General features: G+C 52.3%; 1 protein-coding gene across 2 annotated transcripts in view; it reads left to right on the top strand.

Annotated features, from left to right (window-relative positions):
• Nucleotides 1-14,957, top strand: part of CCDC88C (coiled-coil domain containing 88C) — a 110,980-nt gene extending 96,023 nt beyond the window's left edge. Inside the window, exons 26-30 of one of the 2 annotated variants that reach the window (XM_081147976.1) lie at nt 3,882-4,070; nt 6,177-6,245; nt 8,392-8,460; nt 9,128-9,414; nt 12,412-14,957. In XM_081147976.1, the coding sequence (XP_081004102.1) occupies nt 3,882-4,070; nt 6,177-6,245; nt 8,392-8,460; nt 9,128-9,414; nt 12,412-13,422 (1,625 nt within the window). In that variant the 3' untranslated portion in view covers nt 13,423-14,957. Of the gene's footprint in view, nt 1-1,350; nt 1,602-3,881; nt 4,071-6,176; nt 6,246-8,391; nt 8,461-9,127; nt 9,415-12,411 lie in introns of those variants that run through there. The other variant, XM_081147977.1, reaches the window with a different exon arrangement.
• The last annotated feature ends 2,888 nt before the right edge of the window (nt 14,958-17,845 follow it).

The raw sequence follows: 17,845 nt of genomic DNA, 5'->3' as shown, positions 1-17,845 counted from the left end.
GCACATTGTTTGGGGACTAATGCTTGCATTCCCAGTCTACACCTGCAGATAGATGATAATGAAGCGTATGAACATTTATCTAGAGGGGTTTTGTGGCCTCAAGTTTTCATACTGGGTACTTAATTTTTTTTACGTTTATCATCTCAAGTTGTGTTATTGTCTAAGTTGACTTAATTAACTACCATCTCCCTAATTGAGGTAACGAAACTTAGAGAAAAAAAATGCTTGACTGATCGAAACTGTTGTTTGGATCCATGAATGAGCAGGTCAGTGGTAAATATTAGTAACAGCAGCCATGGAATGGGTGCTCTTTCTGGGCTCAGCACCCTTTTAGCGAGTGTTTACACGCTTTCTCGACTCATCTAGTTCTAACTGCCATGGGAAAGGGAGGCTTGACAAGTTAAGCACTTGCCCATAGAATAAGTGTTAGAGCTGGGATCTGAACATGGGTCTGACAGATTACAGAGCCTGAACTCTTACCCACTGTGAGCACTGCCTCCAGTTAAAGCTGCTTTGGTCCCTGAAGATGCTGAACAAACCTGGGGCGCCAGCATTGAATAGTCAGTCCCTTGTCCTGTGGTGTGAGCTGTGGCCACCAGGTGGTGCTGTGGAGAAAGAAATAACAGGTTCGGCTGTGGACTTGAATCCTAAGTCAGAAATGGGGTAAATCAGTTAAGTGAATGTACACGACATGTCCAGAAAGTTAGACCAATTGTCTGCTCTTATAGGTCCCTACGTAGGGATCTAAGTGGGGATAATTCTTGATGTTGAGGGTGTTTTGGTATCAAAAAGAGGTATTTTCAAACTCATCCTGCCATAAGAAGTTATTTTAGATATATAAGAATTATTAGTGGATAGTTCAGGTAGAGCATTTCATTACAACAGGCCAGAAGCATATCATGAAGTGTTCCCAAGGTCTTTGAACAGGAGCAGGAGTTAGTTGTGTGTGAGCCGAGTTGTCAGGGAGCCTGTCATTAAAATGGATGAGTAAGAAAAGCCGGCTCCTAAATTAATAAATATTCTTATTTAATAATTTAACATATTGAAATTGAAAAATAGTCTAATGCATCGGCTCCTTCAGCGATATAGAATTATCCTCACGTGCTAAGTAAAGGGTTGGCACAAGGATGCCACTGAATTAATTAAATTGAGTCCGAGCATAAATGATTCACTGACTCCTGATTCTGGCTGTGCCATGGGTATTGTTTCCATCTCTCCTGGGCTGGACAGGATTCTGATTTCCCAAGTACATTTAGCTAATAAAGTGTCATTTGTTATTATTCATTTCATTTATTTGCTGTTTTGTTTTTTTCCTTCCTCTTTTGGGTTATCCGGGGGATAACAATTTAGCAACTCAGCGCAAAAAGAGTCCCTTTTTGAGAAGCAAAAGCAAGGACAAAGACAAGCCTCCAACGGCCCACCCGGCTTTCTCTAAACGCCTGCGGTTCTGGTCTTCCTCTGACCCCCCGCCCTCTCCTAACTCCCCTCTCCCTTTTTCAGAAATTGGAGATTTCTAATCCTTTCCCTTTATCAGTGTCTTCACCATGTAACCCCCTTCATTTCTGAAATTCACACATTAAAAAAAACAGTACCTAAAGGCCAGATGACCCATAGTGGACCCCTCCTCCTGACCCCAATTCCAAGTCAAGCTTAAAGCAGCCAACGTGGATTCTGATTTCAAAAGAGAAGATGAGCTCTCACACCCTCTGGACCGTGCTTCAGCACAGCACAGTGTTAGGGGAGCCTCGGGACACCCATGCGCAGGTCCTTGGGCCGGGATGTCCATGCTAAGTAAGTTCCCCGGCCAAGTGCTGCCCCCTCTCGCACCTGCAGGCTTATATGTCATGCCTGTGTGTAATGCAGAACTGATCAGCTGTTGCTATGCTTCCTAAAATGTACAGCCTCTGTCAAGTGAGATTTTTTTTTTTTAAGACTTATTTTTGGGCAGCTAAATTTAAAACTGCTGCCCTTTTCTCCATTTTCCCTGTCAGAGCACGGAATCATTGGCTTTTGCAGATAAGTCCCTTTTTAGACGTATTCTGTTTTGAAGAATGTATTGCTCCACTCAAGCATTTTGAATAGTTGGATCGATGTTGCCGAGCCAGGGTTCAGCCCAGAGTGACGTTGCGTGGCCGTGCTGAGGTCCTCTGACATCTCGGATGCTGGTGCTAGAGCAGCAGTGGACAGACGGAACATCAGCACGCAGTCACCGTCAGAGCGGGGGATGCTGGTCCACAGAGGCCTTTAGCTACTGGATTGTTTCCTGTCTTCAGCCATCCTTGTACCATCTCCATGATTTTTGCCGTGTCTGTATCACCTCTGTGATTACTTACATAATTTTCCTTGAATCAACTCACCGTTTCCATTTAAATTTATTCTAAAAGGAAAGATTTATCAGTACAGTAAATGGAAAACCGGTATCACCATAAAAACGAGGTAACCATAAAAGTAAATGTGTGACTATCCCCCTGCTCGAGTCAGTGGATGTGGCACTGACTTCGCCTCGTGCACCTGCTCTGACTCCTGGGCTGCCTCGTCCTGTCTGCGTCCGCCGCCCCCCAGCAGCTGTGGGCCGCGCACGGTTCCTCTGCCACTGCTGCTGTTCGCTCATCTCCGCCTCTCCCCGCTCCTCATGTTAGCTTCACCCTGTGGATGCCTGTCCGATTCATTCCACCAGACTTGAATCTTGCTTCTCATCAAGGTTATCTTTCAAAATCCAAATTTCCCTTGATTTCAAGTCATAAGACGTGGTTGCTTAGAACTTCACAGTGAGTCCAGATGTTGAGGGGCTGGGGTGGGGGGGAAGGTCCCAGGGAGAGAGTGGAGAGGGCCCGGAATCCCGACTGGTCCACAGGCCTTGGGCTGCCTGGAGCAGGATGCTGTGCGGAACAGCATTGTCCTCATGCTCCTAGGAGCTCCAACTGCATTAAATTTTTTTAAATGCTTTTTATTGATTTTAGAGAGAGAGGAAGGGAGAGGGGGAGAGAGAGAGAGAAACATTGATGTGAGAGCAAAACATCGATCTGCTGCCTCCTGCACGCCCCCTACCAGGCATTGAGCCCGCAACCTGGGCACGAGCCCTCACCGGGAATCGAACTGGTGACCTCTTGGTTCATGGGTTGACGCTCAACCACTGAGCCACCCTGGTTGGGCAGCCATACTGATTTTTAACTTGTATTTGGAGAGCCCATCCCCTTTCCTACAACTAGGTAGTTGAAGGCCTTTTTGTTTTGTTTTTTTTCCCAATTTTTTTCTTTAATTAGAATTTATATTTCGCTTTGACAAGAGTATATGTTCACGGTAGAAAATTCAGAGATTGCAGAAAAGCACAACTACAAGGTAAACATCATTCTTACAGGCAGTGTTACTATACAGAGACAGAGACTTCTCAGACAAGTTACTGTTAGGGCGGCAACAAACTTCTTTCTCAAATCATAAGGGAAGCCCATTGGCAGGATGTGTATCCTGGACCTTGAGGGCCTTGACTGCAGGCCTGGAGTGGTCCTGAGCAGGCAGCTGTCAGGGTCTTTTTAAACCAGAGGTTTGAGCAACACAGTGTTACACGGCAGGTGTGCCAAGTAGTTAGTGTTGGACTCTTACCAACGTTTTATTGAGCCTCTTGAGTCTGTCCTTTATTTTCTTCTAGCTGCTCAGGGCTCATACTGTGATCCCTCTTAGAGCCAGAGCCCGCCTCCTGAGGCCCCCGCTCAGGCCTGCAGCCACGGCCTCCCGTGGAGACCACAGGCCGTGAGGCGCGCAGCCCAGCTTTTGTCCCTGTGGTCCGTGTGCCCTGTTGCCTCTGCTTCTAGACCTTGGTGTGACAGCCCCACCTTGGCATGGGACCTTGCAGCCCCATTTCTCACTGTCCTTCTCTGCCCCAGGCTCTGGGGACCTAAGACCAAAACGAGGGTCCCCCCACGGAGGCAGCCTTGACCGCACGGATGCCTCCACTGACCCAGCCATGAAGCCCTGGCCATCAGAGCTGGGCTCCCGGACCTGCTCATCCTCAGCCATCACTACAACCCCTTCCAGCTCCACCCCCATCTCCCGGCACCCAGGCCGCACCAAAGGTGAGTCACGGGTCCCTCCAGAACCAAAAGGGATGAGCATCTGGGACCCAGGGTCCTTCCTGGAGACCCCCACTCTCAGAGGCAGGAGTCTCTCAGACTGAGAGGTGGTCAGCAGATCTGTTAAGCTGCGGACAGGCTTTGGCACCACACAGGTTCTGACCTCAGCTCTGCCTGCAGCTCTGTGACTTTGGGCAGATAACTTCACCACTGGGGGCCTGGTCCTGAGCCACTAGTGGGAAAGCCCAGAACCCACCTCCACTGCTCAGGAATTGGTGGCACCAAGCAGCTCCAGAACAGAGGTGAATCAGAGTTTGGGCTAAAATGAGGCAACATTGGAGGTTCATTCTCCAGAGAGATTCACAGGGTCTCTGAACTGGAGGTCAGTTGATAAGAGTGGAGGGCAGGTGTCCTAAACTGAAAAACGAGGGGGTTCGGGAAAGGATTTACAAAACGGAATGTCTCCCAGGATGCCAGTGATACTAAAATATTCTTGAAGTCATCTGGTTAGCTGGAGAAATTCCCAGCAGAACAGTTTGGTCACATCTTGCCAGGTGAAGCCCATGAAAGGTCAGGGACACCAGACACCTGAGGAGATCCTGCAACAGCAGAGACAAGTCAATGTGAGAGGCAACAGTCAACGGTCATTAGGCACAGGGACAAAAGCTTTAAAATGTCCATCATTAATAGTGGAGTAAGCGAATCTGCACCTGTGAAACGAGAGCAGGATGCTGTAAAAAAGAACAGTCGGTTGGGGAAAGCACTTGGAAATTTAAAATACGCAAACAGAAAGGGAAAAATAAAGCTTAAAACTAAAAAAGACATTCTGCTTATAACTTAGAGATGAAAATATCTGAAGACAGCAAGAAGAGCTGAAAATGACTGCCCCTGGGGGTGTTAGAAATTGACAAGAACAATAAGGGGTTGTTATTTCCATAATAATACCACCCACTGGATTTTTGGAACTGTGGCATGCCTACCTGGGTTTGATAAGCCAAGCAAAGACAGACAAGGTCCCTGCCCTCAAGGTGTGCCTGGGTTAGCTTCAGGACCTGGTCCCCAGTAACACCCCTGGGAGAAGATGAGTTGAGTGAGCACAGGGCAGCTGGGCAGCCCTTCTGCACTCCTGGCCAGACACTGAAAACGTCTGCGGCAGGCACGCTCAGGTGTCTGCTGTCAGCAGTCTGCCCCAGTCTCCCAGGCTCTGCAGTGCAGAAGCCCTGCCTGGGCTCGAGCAGGAGCTGGGAACACCATCTCCCCTTGGGTTTCCAGTGCCCTGTGTGGCTCAAGGCCTGGCCCTCCAGGCTCAGCCATAGGCTATCTCAGCCTGAATCCCACCCTGAGCCAGAGCCCACGCCTGTTCATATGCCTGCAGAGCCTGCCCGAGGGCCCGTCACACTGCAAGCCCATCACTGTCCACGGCTATTCCCTGGCAGCCAGTTCTCAGGTGGACGTGTAACTGCAAAATGGAAACCCTGGTGTCATTTTGGAGGGGATCCGGGGCTGCTGTCAGAGAAACTAGCAGGTTTGAGGCGCAGGGCATTGTAGTCCTTCTCGGGGAAAGAACAGTGCCTGGTGGCCCGTGGGTTCCAGGCTGTTTCTGGTTAGGAGCTGCTGGTGCAGGGCTCAGTTTCTAGGGTCTTAGCATCTTCCCTCAGGTGGTGGATTCTTTCCTTCTTCCTCCAGCCACCTGAAGAGAACATGGCCCTGGGAGAGCATTGCTTTCACGGCCCTCTGCTTTTGGTACAGCTGCCTTCGGGATTGGAAGGGGCTCCCAGGGTACTGAGTATCAGTTCCTTCTGCTGTATTATCCTCAGGCCAGGCGCTGCTTTCGTTTGAATCCCAGTCATTGCACAGGTGGAAGCGTGGTCTAAAGTTCAGTCAAATAGAGGTCCGGAGTGTGAGGCTGTCCCAGCAGGAGAAATAGGGGGAGGGATGGTACAGGCGGGTCCTAAGGGCACGGTCTGCATGTCCCTCCCTCCTCCAGGAGCTGGCCACCACCACCACTCAGGCGCTGGGCAAGAGTCAGAGGTGGCCGTCTGGCAAAACGCCCTGGTTTCCCCTGGGTGTTCCAGGTCCCCTGACTCACCAGCCTTATTTTCACCATAGGCTATAATTCAGATGACAGCCTCTGTGAGCGGTCCCTGGAGCTCAAGTTCACCAACCACAGGCAGCACGGTGAGTGGTTGGTGTGTGGTGCCCTTCAGCCTGGGTTCTCAGACCTGTTTTCATCAACAGGACTTGTCGTTCTAGCTAAGTCCTGTGTGGAAGTGCACACACAAAATAGGTACAAGTAGAGCTATTAGGCTGAAGTGGGACTGGGGGACCCACAGTTCCTCAGCACTCCTTCCTTGCCCTCCCTAGGGGTCTAAGCAGGCATCTGCTTACATACCTCCAGTGATGGGGAAGTCACTACCTATCAAGTGTCCTACTTCCAGAGGCTCTGATTCCCCTTACTTTAAGGCAGTTCTAGTGATCCATGCAGAGAACATTGGTTGTAGAAAGGTCTCGCTGTCCTCACCTGGAGTTTAGTTGCCCAGAGTAGCTCCAAGTTGTAAATTTCATCTCAGAAATTGTTAGAAACACTTTCCATCTGATTTAGGCATATTATAAATTTCTGCAGAAGGGAAACAGTGAATTATACCAGCCTTCTCAAAAATTAAATGTTGCTTTGGGTTTTATAACTTCTAGAAGACAAAACCCTAGAAGGGTGGGAAGCTGAATTTTTAATTACAACCAAAACTCAGGGTTTTCATTGGATTCAGCTTCTGAAGCGATCAGCAATAAGTGTAGGCACGAGCGTCATCTCCTGCCCCTCTCCATTGCCTGAAAAGTTCCATGGTGCTGGCACTGACTCACACACAGACATATATGACTTGGGGATAAAGACAGGCTCTGTGGTGCAACAGTTTGACCACGGAGCCCTCCCATCTTTAAGTTTCACAGAGTAGCCAGATCTATGCTTCATCAGCTGACGAAAAGGTTTTTCTTCCTGAGTGTTCTGATCCTCAAGCTTCTCTGATTGAGAACAAGGCGGAGGGGTTTGCAGTGAGGGCTCGAATATAGGTATCTTCAGAGCCCATCGATTTGTATCACAGTTGCCTTTTAGTGACACGTGCTTTTCAAAGAGAAAAGTAGATTTTTTTAGTTCAAATTTTCCCTTCTCAAAGAGGGGACTTATTCTGCTTCTATGCTCTTCGCAAAATCCAAGTATTTTTGGCTCACTCCCAGACTCCATTGCTAACAGGTTTTTTCCAGATGCCTGCTATTTGCGGAGCACGCCGGCACTTGGGAACTGGGAGCCCTGTAGACCCAGTAAATCCAGAGCAGACTGCTTGGCGGGGCAGGAAGCAGAGCATCTCTGGTGCAGCTCAGCTCAACACCAGCTGTGTGCAGGGACAATGAAAGCGCAGTCCCTGTCCCCCTGTCAGTGTGCAGCAGGGCAGACCCTGATGATACACGGGGCAGGGCCGTGGTACTGCGTGTGCTGGAGGCGGGGACCAGGACGGGGGGCCTGCAGGCCTGGAAGGGGCAGCCTGCCCTTGGCGGGGGTGCTGCAGGGAGGGTGGCTTACCCTCCTGCAGCTGGTGCTCACCCTCTGCTCCGAGGGCTGTTGTGGACATGCTCAGGCAGGTGCACAGCAGCAGCCAGGAGGGCTGGCTCCCCCAACACTTTGCACCGTGAAGGTCGATTCCCCCCCCCTGCCTTGGCAAATGTAAACTTGAGACAAAGAGAAGGAGCTGAAGGACTGTAACCAACCAAGAAAAGCGAGCGCTGTCTTCCCTCCTGAGGGTCCCAGCCCCCACCCACATGAAGGGCCCCAGCACATGGGACAGGCCTCATGGTACGCACGTGGACACACCCACACTGCCGTGTCTTGGCTCCTGCCCTCGCCAGGTGGCACTGCCCTCGTCCAGGCAGAGTGTTTCCATGTGTGTTTGAGGAAGTTCCATGTGGTAATGAGGGTGGGCTTTCCCCACCCCAGCCCGTTGCTTACCCAGAGTGTCCTTTTTTTGCGTCTCTACTGGAGTTTTGCATGAAGTTTCCTAGGTTGACAAAGTTGTTTGAGGCCGCCACAGCCCTAGATCTCACACGGTAGTACAAGTTGTCACTCTTGATGGCCCACTGTGAGTGGTGCCCAGCACTCAGGTGAGGTTGGACCCCTCCTAGGAGAGTCTAAAGAATCTTGAAGTCTCCTTCCTGAGGACGTTGCCTGAACATAGCAGAATCACTTTGTTACCTAACTGTTTTCAGAGTGGATGATTTAGTCTGGGCTATGCTTGGTCATCGGCCCTTTAGGCTAAGTGTTGTCATGTCCTTTCAGGGTCCCGGCCAGGTAGCCTAGAGAGCAGCAGGAATGCGTCCAGTGACAGCTCCCCTCTTAACCTGAAGGGTAAGTCAGTCTTTCCTCCTGTGCACTTTTCAATGCATTTAGAGCTTTGGCCCTGGGCTTATATTGTTTGTATGATTTTAAAAGTACAACTGGCAAGGTTCTTCAAAGCATCATGCGTTTGCATTCACAGGGCCACATCACACAGCTCCAGGCTCTGGCCTGGGGGTTTTAACGGGTTTGGGTTCAAATCCCTTCTTCTCTACTGACCAGCTCTGGGCATCTGGGCGAGTCACCCATCCTCTTGAGTCTGAGTCCCTTCAGCTTCAGGATGGGGACAGTGCCAGTAGTTCCAGTCCATACTGGTCAGAAGACACAGTGGGTGACTGAATCCTTTGTGATGTTAAAAGTTTGTTTAATGGTGCAGAATGCAGCCTGTGCTGTCCCAGGCTAACGAGCGTGGTGCTTACAGCTGTTGATAATTTGCGATTTAGCAGAAGCTTTCCACCTTTATCCCAAGTTATTTTGTTTTTAAATGCCAGTGTGAAATTCTGGAGAATTCCAGAATATCCTGGACATCCACAGTGCCAGCCTGGGAGAAGTGTGCTCTGGGTTCCCGGGCAGGGCTCTCTCTGTTCAGTGAGCTGAAGGCAGTACAGAGCCCACTGGATGCAGGCGAGAGAGCGGGAGACTGACGTGTGTCCCTTTGTGCCCACCCGCCCTGACCCAGGTTCTTCCGACCAGCTCCACCGCAGGTCCGAGAGCTTCAGCAGTGAAGACCTGATACCCAGCAGGGACACAGCCACTCTGCCCCGTGATGCCAGCAGCCCAGGGCGCACTGCCCTCAGCCGCCACGATTACCTGCCACCCTGGAATGGGCCTCTCCTCCAGGAGGGCATCCAGAAGAGGGGTGTGGCCCAGCCCCAGGCCCGGGTGCGGCCTTGCGCCTCCCCAAGCAGCGAGATGGTCACCCTGGAGGAATTCCTGGAAGAGAGCAACCGGGGCTCCCTCGCGGCTGTGAGTGACCCAGGAGCTCTCTTTTCTCACCCTCTCCTCAGATAGATGGGGACAAGAGGCAGAGACCTTGACAGCAAAGGCACAGAGAGGGCTGGGGCTGGGGGTAGCACACCCTGGGTACAGAGCCGGCTCGGATCGGGGAGCATAACCCTAGCCAGAAAATACCGCATGCTGGCAGCCGGCCCAGGCCTGGGGGCTGTTTCCTCCATCTGTGAAGCGAGCGGGCAGGAATGTGTTGCCAACATGGAGGGTGAGAGGGTGTGTGCCCACCCCCTGGAGCTCCCCTGAAGATGTGGCCAGCACCCACCTGCAGAGTTGGGATCTCGAGCTAGGTGTGTGGCAGAACTCTGAACACCCACTTACCGCTTCACCAGCAGAGGTTGGCAGATTTTTTTCTGTAAAGAGCCAGATAGTGAATATTTTAGGCCATGCACTCTCTGTTGCAGTTACTCTAGTCTGCTGTCTGGGCAGGAGGCGGACCTCGGCCATTGCTCAGTGAGTGGGCACGGCTGTGCTCCAGCAATACTAAGGGACATTGGCATTTGAATTTTATAAAGTTTTCACAAAAGACTGTTCTTTTAAAAAAATTATTTTAATCATTTAAAAATGTAAGAACGATTCTTAGCTCACAGGTCATTTGAAAACGAGGGGCAAGCTGGAGCTGGCCCGCAGCTCGAGTGTGCTGAGCTCTGTCCTGCGGCTCTGACCCCCTAGACATCAGCAGTGTTGGGAGACCCTCCAGCATTTGTGTAGCTCTCCTGCAGTTGCACATGTGCCTTTACACGGTCTGTCTGAGTTCCTGCTTCGAGCTGTCGGGTCACTGCAGGGATGAAGTACACTGCCGTACACTGTCGTCTTCCCCTTAAACACACAGTGGAACTTTCTCTGGCCACACCATAAATCCTGTGGCCTGCATTAGTAGAGTCCAGTGATGCACAGAATACAAAGCATTTGTTCAGTAGGCATTTATTGAGCATGTACTATGTTTTAGGCAGCGCGAGTGATGCCTGCTGTCAAAAAAAGTAAACCAGTTCATCAGTAAGTTTTATCACATGCTTGCCAGGTGCCTAGTCCTGTGGTCAGCCCTGAAAGGAAATACATATCCTGGTCTGTGTGCTCCCTTCATTTCTATTTCTTCCTATAAAGCATGGTGTGCCCGGAGCTGGAGAAAAACCAAAGCCCTGCCCTCAAGAAGGTCACAATCTGATGCTGTGGCTCTCACACGCTGGCCTGCACCACGCTCCCCTGGGCTGCCCAGCCACAGGCTGGACCCTGGGGTTTCTGATTCAGGAGCTCTGAGGGGGGGCCCCCCCTAGAATCTGCATTATGACCAAGTTCCCAAATGATGCCTTGTTCTTTTCAGCCTAAATGAGACCAAAGCAACCTTGCTGCAGGATTTGGTTATGGAAGCAGACGCTCCGCTCCTGAGAACCACCCCCACTTCCCTCCATCTTTCCAGTGCTCTCCTCCACTAACCCGACACCCCCTCCCCTCCTCTCCCCTGAGCAGGACTGAAGAAGTGGAAGTCACAGTGGTGCCCCTACCCACTCCTCCACTCCCTGAGTGTTGATGCTGGGAGAGGATGCCACAAGATTGGCTGTCTGGGTGGCCAGAGGGTGGACTCATGAAGATGGGTGTCAAAGATTTAGAAACGTGCAGAGAGGAGTCAGGTGGTATGAAGGACAGCTGCAGAGTCAGACGGCTGATCTGCCACTCTCTAGATGAGGGACCTGCTTAACCTTTGCAACCTCAATTGCCTTACCTGTTAAAGGTGCTTTAAATACAACCTTGCAAGAGTGCTTTGAAAATTGAGTGAGTTTGGAGCGGGAGGGTTGTTTTTGTTTTTTGCAATTACACCTGTGGTTTCTAGCATAGCGCCTGCACATGGGAAGCAGCTGATAAATGGTGCCTGTTGATATTAATGACCACAGGTCTCACTGCACGAACACCCAGGATATGTGACTCCTGACAAGCATGTGAAACAGCAGACTGTGTCTCTGTCAAGTTGAGTCTCCAGATGTCTTCCTGGGCCAGGAGTTGTTGGCAGGTGCAAGTGGCTCCCAGGCTGACGAGCCGTCCTGCAGACTCACGCTCCCTGACACAGGTCTAGCTGGCCAGGGTCTGACTCCGTCTGCTCTTGAACCCTGGCTCTCGTCTTCCGCGCGCACTCACTTCCTTTCCTCTTCTCATGGTGTCCATCCGCCTCAGGAGACACCCCCACTAGGCTCCTCCAGGCCGTGAGGCGCTGGCAGAGGGCTGCAGGTACCAGAGCAGAGTCAAACCTGGGCGTCCGGTGGCTCTGCTCACCCCCAGCGTGGTGGAAAAGGACACTGGGTCCCTGGCCAGGGGAAGCCCGGCCCGGCACAGCTGCTCAGCTGGGTAGCAGCTTGAAGGGAACAGTGGCAGGGTGGCTGTCCCCTGCGCCGCAGCCTTGAGTTCCCCTCAGTAGCCCACCTTGCTCGTCTCCCCCTTCTCAGATCAAGAGAAAAATCTAGGTGGCAGCAAGGGCTCTGAGTGTGGCCTCCTTTCTCTTCCTTGTGGCCCAAGATGAAGCCCTGGCCAGGTGTCTGAGCGGGTGGCCTGAGAAGGAACAGAGGACAGTCCGACCCGTCAGCTCTGCCTCCCGCGCTGCGTGGTGGGAGTGAGGAGCAGATGGAAACCGTTGGCTGTGCCCAGGCTTCCAGCCCTGACCGTCCCATCCAGTGGATGCGTCTGTGGAAAGCCGTTTCCCTCCCTGGGTCTGCCTTCTTGCTGGTGAAGTTAGGGGGCTGCCTGAGTGACATTTGGCTTTTCTCTCCGATCTGTGTGTGGCCCCAGCCCCCATAAGGGCAGCATGTGTGGTGGGGGCACCGCTAGGGTGTGAAAAGGCCCAGCAGAAGCGGGAAACTTCAGTCCTGGCCGCATGGCTTGCACAGGGACCTCCCAGGTGGGAGAGGCTCTCCCAGGACCCCCCCAGCCCTCAGTCCCGCCTCTCAGTTCCTCCTCTCTTCTCTGTAGGAAACTCCCAGCTGCCGGGATAACCTGCTAAGTGACCTCTTCAGAAAGGCCAGTGATCTCCCGACCCTTGGAGGCCAGCCGGGGCCACCTGCCAGGAGAGAAGGGGCCAGGATGCCCACCAGCTTTGTGGCCCCCACCATCAAGATGGCTGTCAGCACCTCCGAGGGGAAGCTGCTGAAGCCGGGGCAGTGTGTGAAGCCCAGCTTGAGACCTGCTGAGGCGGAGGCCCCACCCAGCGCCCCGCTGAGGCAGGCCCAGCCTCCCCAGAGCCTGTCCTTGGGCAGAGCCCCGCAGGCCACGATGCCCCCAGCCTCCCACACACCTGCCAGCCGGAGCGCGTCCCTGAGCCGGGCCTTCAGCCTGGCCTCGGCCGACCTGCTGCGGGCCAGCGGGCCAGAGGCCTGCAAACAGGAGCCCCCACAGAAGCCGGGGGATCCTGAGGCCTCGGGGGGCAGAGAAACAGGCAGCCACGCCCTGCAGAGCCCCACACCCCCCAGCTCCCACAGCCTGGTCCGGGAGAGGACCCCACTTATGGGAAAGGCTGGTGGCTCCTGTCAGGGCCCGGGTCCCCGAAGCCGACCACTGGACATGAGGCGCTTCTCACTGGCTCCCCCAAAGGAGGAGAGGCTGGCTCCCCTGCAGCAGTCGGCCACAGCCCCAGCCATCGCCACTGGAGGTGGTGGTGGCAGCAACTCCTCGCTCCAGCACTTCTCACCTGCTACAGCCCCGGCTGCCAGGACTAAGCCCCAGACCCCCCAGCACTCAGGGGAAGTGGCCACCGTCACCCCTGTCCGAGCAGGGCTCAGCCTCTCAGAGGGCGACGGGGTCCCAGGACAGGGCCACAGAGAGGGGCTCCCTGCCAAGAGCCCGGGCAGGTCTCCCGACTTGGCTCCCCACGCCAGCCGGGCCCCTGAGGACTTCAGCCATGGGAACAACTCGAAGAGCACACCAGCGTCCCCGGAGCCGGCTGGGGACCAGCAGACGGTGTGGTATGAGTATGGCTGCGTGTGACTGTCTCCTGGACCAGCAACTCCTGAGCCTTAAAACTACCAGCACGCCTTCTGACGGCAGCCGTCTCTCCTCCTGCCTGTGGTGTCGGGAGGGGGTTTAGAATGGGAAGGGGTTCCTGTGTCCTTCCATTTGTTCTGTTAGAGAAAACACTGTGCCAAGCCCTAAAGGGTGACACTCCCAGGTGTGGGACACATATCCGTAGTCTCCAGCAACTGGTATCTTTTGAACAAATCCACTTTGGCCTGGGGATGCTCGTACTGTAAGGACAAAACTGACATCCCCAAAGCAGACACTATTGGAGCGCCCCTTAGAACACTGCTTTGCAACTTGTTGACCTCCGTTAAAGCATGTGTGTGTGCACGCGTGTGTGCAGACGCACAGATGTGTGCCCGCTCACAGGGCTGAGCCCCCGTGGGTCGGAAACTCTACTCCCTCTCCCAGGAGCCATGGGATCCTAGGAGAAGCCCAGACCGCCAAACTACAAAGATCTTGAGGCCCTGGGCAGACCCTAGAGTCAGGCTCACTTAACCAAGAGTGTTGCCGAGCCAGTCCTGGGGTCCCATGTACTTCCCTTCCCCCAGGGCCAAGGTGGCCTTCCAGGCAGGTGGCTCCTAGGGCCACACTGGAACCTGCCTTCCCTGGCTCACTTTTCTGCAAACACTGGATCTGCTGGGCCTTGGGGGTGGGGCAGAGAGAAACCCTGCCCGGCCCCCTCCCAGCAAGTGTACATAGTGTACAGAGGGGAGTGTGTGCCAGAGTGAGGTGCACGCCTGAATGTCCCCCATGATTTATTATTTCCGAATAACTTGCTGTAGAAACCAAATTTCTTTTAATATATTACATACATGTGTACACACTCGTAAAACATACTTTGAGGGAGAACCTCAGGGTGTCACAAAAAAATATATATGTACTTTAACAGCCGATAACTCCTTTTCAGGTTTAACGGACTTGAAATGACTCCTGCGTGTGTGGTCCCATGGCTCCGCGTCACCAGCAGCGCTGGACTGGAACCACCGCGGGGTCGCACACGCAGGATCACTCGGTAGCTGCCCTCGGGTCGTTGACTGGTGCCGGGTTTGCACTGTAAACTTCCTTTCATGTATCCCCATAAGAAAGCCTAGTGGGTAAATTTTCTTTATTCAAGCGTAATCTGGCTTCATCCATTACTTCAAATCAGTTAACTCAATTTTGACTCCTTTTCAGGTTTATCAGCTGTTAAAGTGTGTGTACGTTTTGGGGGGACACCCTATATTTATGCTCCATTGGGAGTCACTTTCCATCAGGAGTCTTACCTGCTGCTGTGTGTATTTGGCCAGGTTCCTGACACGTTTTGTTTCCTGTTTACTAAAGGTGCTCTTTCTGGATGTACTAAACCTGGTGATTTTGGTTTTATAAAGATTTTTTCCTTTTGAGTTAATATACTGAGAAAGAAATGGGAATGTAACATGGTCGATTTTAGGAGCGCTTGGGGTGTGTATTAGCCATGGATTTTGGACTCAAGGATGGGGTTGTAATAAAACGAGGTGGAGTAGAATTGAGTCCTAGTTTTCCTCACCGCTCGTCCCTGGCAGCGCTGATGGGGCGTCGGGCTCCCTGGGCTCCCTGCCTCAGCCCCCCAGTCTCCGGGCCCCTGGGACCCACAGCTCCTGAAAGCAAGGTTTTCCTATTTACTATGCAACAGCCTTTTTCCAGACTTGCATTTATTTTAAGTTCGTGTAAGTTGAATCCCATTTTGACACGGGATTTATATTACAGCAGGAGCTCAGCTTAAAGTGATCCTTTGGATTTTTCCAAGACTGCTCTGGAGTTTAGATCCTGAAGGCCTCGGGCTAGATGCTTAAAGGTGCGGGAGGGAAGAAGGCATGTAAAGGTCCCCACCCAACCCAATCTTCTGATGGTTTTCTGTCCGGCTGCTGCCTCCATGCCCCTGCCTTCCTCACCAAACCTCTTTTGTACAAGCGTCTCCTCAAGCCCCCGTCCCCTTTCCCCAGGTTCTGCAGTCCGTCGTAGGGCGACCGCTCGAGGGAGCTGCCATTGGCAGTGCTTTGAGCCAAACAGCAGCAGCACCTGCAGGCTGTGTCCCCTGCGCCTTTGGCTGTTGCAGGATCTGACCCCTGGCCTGTCACTCCTTGGAGCTCTCAGCCTCTGGCTCAGCCTCCTTCTCTCCCCTCTGGGGCAGCTCCAGTGCTCACACTTGCTCTCCCTCAGTCATTCACTCCTTCCTCCCACATTCATTGAAAGCTCCTGTGTGCTCACTCCTGGGTTCCACCTTCGAGGCCCCTCCCTCCATGCCCCCTTCAGGGCTGACCCCACCCTGCTTCCCTGGCACTGACCACCCCTGAGCTTCTGACCTGAAGTCAGCTGCCTGTTAGACCCCCTGCCTGGACTGCAGGCTTCCTGGACTCTCCCCAGCTCCTCAGGGCTCCCTACTTAATCCAATGACCCCAGCTGTCAATCACAGGAGCCCAAAGCCTGTGATGCAGGCTTGACCCCTCCTTTCCCCACATCTCACATTTTATAGGTCACCTGAACCTGAGAATGTGTCTGGAATTTGCCCGCCCCCATCTTAGCTAACTGTTCTCATGTTAGGTCGCACCCCTGACCCTGGGTCTTGGCAGGGGCTTGTCAACCGGTCTGCCTGCTCACACAGCTTCTCAGCCCCATGGCACCTCCCAGGCATTCACCCCAGGTGACCTGCCTTTTTGAACATTCCCTCCCTCAGCCTCCACATGAGCTACACCCACCCCTTTGCGGTCTGAGTTCTCTATGTGGCTCACCTTGGGGTGCACCCAACCCTCTGTCTCCCGCTCCTCCAGCCCCAGACAAGCTCATACACATCCACAGCTTTCATTACAAACTTCCCAGAGGCTCCAAACATCTCTAGCCCCAGCCTCTCCTCGGAACCTCCAGATCTGTTTCCAGTTTGGATGTCCCAAGACACCTCCAACTCAAAATGCTCAACACAGTTCACCATCCTCCCCCTACCCACTCCTCTGTTCATCTCATCACATCTGTCCCCTTACATCCAGACCATGTTTGGCATCCCCCTTTCTCTCCCCCATGTCCTATCCATTACTCCATCAACTCTGACATCTGGTTTCAACTCTGGTTCCACCTCTGACATCTCGCTCACATACCCGGCCAACCCCAGGTGATGGGCCCCTGGGCAGTACCCCAGGGTCCTGTTGCTGAGGGGACCTCCCAAATCATGCCCTTGCTGAGCTCCAGGGCCCCACCCTCTCTGCCCTGGGCTGGAAGATGTGTGATCTGATGGGTGGGAAATATCCCAAGTGACAGATATTTGTGCCCACAGCTCAGGGCTGAGGTGTGCCTGGAGAGAGATTTGGGGTTACCTGTGGGACAAGAGGGGCTCACTCTGGGGAGAACAGTAAAGTGAAAAAATTAGAAAAGGTAGGATAAACCTTGGGAAGCATCCAGCTGAATGTTTATCAACCAGCCAGAGGAAGAGGGAATATATTTATATGTAAGCATGCATATATTCACACATATATATGTATGTATGTGCACAGCCAATTGATCCTCTTAGAAAGCTCCCATTGAGTTTTGCCAAACTCGTGTATTTATAGCCAGACTATGCTTGCTCTCAGCTGAAGGCTAAGTGTAGTTCCAACGTGAATGTTGGGTAATGTTTTCTTTTATGTTATCAAGAAAAACAAGCTGAAGATGTTTTGAGAGCTTCACTTATTTGTTGGCGATATGAGTGGACCACTCAACCAGGTAGTCATTTTCCGAACGCCAGATGAAGTTCCTCTATTCCTTGTAATGTATTTGCATTGTAATGGCTACAGACATTTTTTAAAAAAAAAACAGATGCAATTTACACACTATAATATTCACCCAAGACACACTTTTAAGTTTAATCTTCACTATTAACATTTTCTCCATCCCTTAAGTCTAGAGACCGTAGACACTGAAGAAAACAAATCAAGCCCCGATTTGGTAACATTTGCCAATTTCTATGGTGTAAATATTTTCACCACAGCCCATTTCAAGCTGCCAACATGTGTCACTAGCCACAGAGATGGGAAGAGATGTGCCCTGTCACCCTGTCACCCTGTTATATAATACCACCTCCATACAGATACAATAGGTATAAATAACCCCAAGAGCACAGGTAACAGTAAAATAATTACAAGCGGTAAGGTTTGAGTACTTTATTACCTTTATTGTTAATATAAATTATTTAATCGCGGATTTAGGTAAGTTAATTTTTAATGATGGCCGTGTTTAACACCTGGCCTGCGAAAGCCCTGGAAACTCATGGATCCGCTCTCACAGGCCAGGGCGGCGGCTCCAGCCCCTTCTTTTAGGGGTGGGCTGAAAGGGAAGGGACAACAGGGGAGAAGCGGCCAAGAAGAAGGGGGTGCCCAGAGCAGAGCAGCTGGGCCCGGGGGCTTCG

The sequence above is a fragment of the Miniopterus schreibersii genome (genome assembly GCF_964146895.1).
Source record: "Miniopterus schreibersii genome assembly, chromosome: 1".
Lineage (NCBI taxonomy): Eukaryota > Metazoa > Chordata > Mammalia > Chiroptera > Miniopteridae > Miniopterus > Miniopterus schreibersii.
This window is presented reverse-complemented; position numbering and strand designations above follow the sequence as displayed.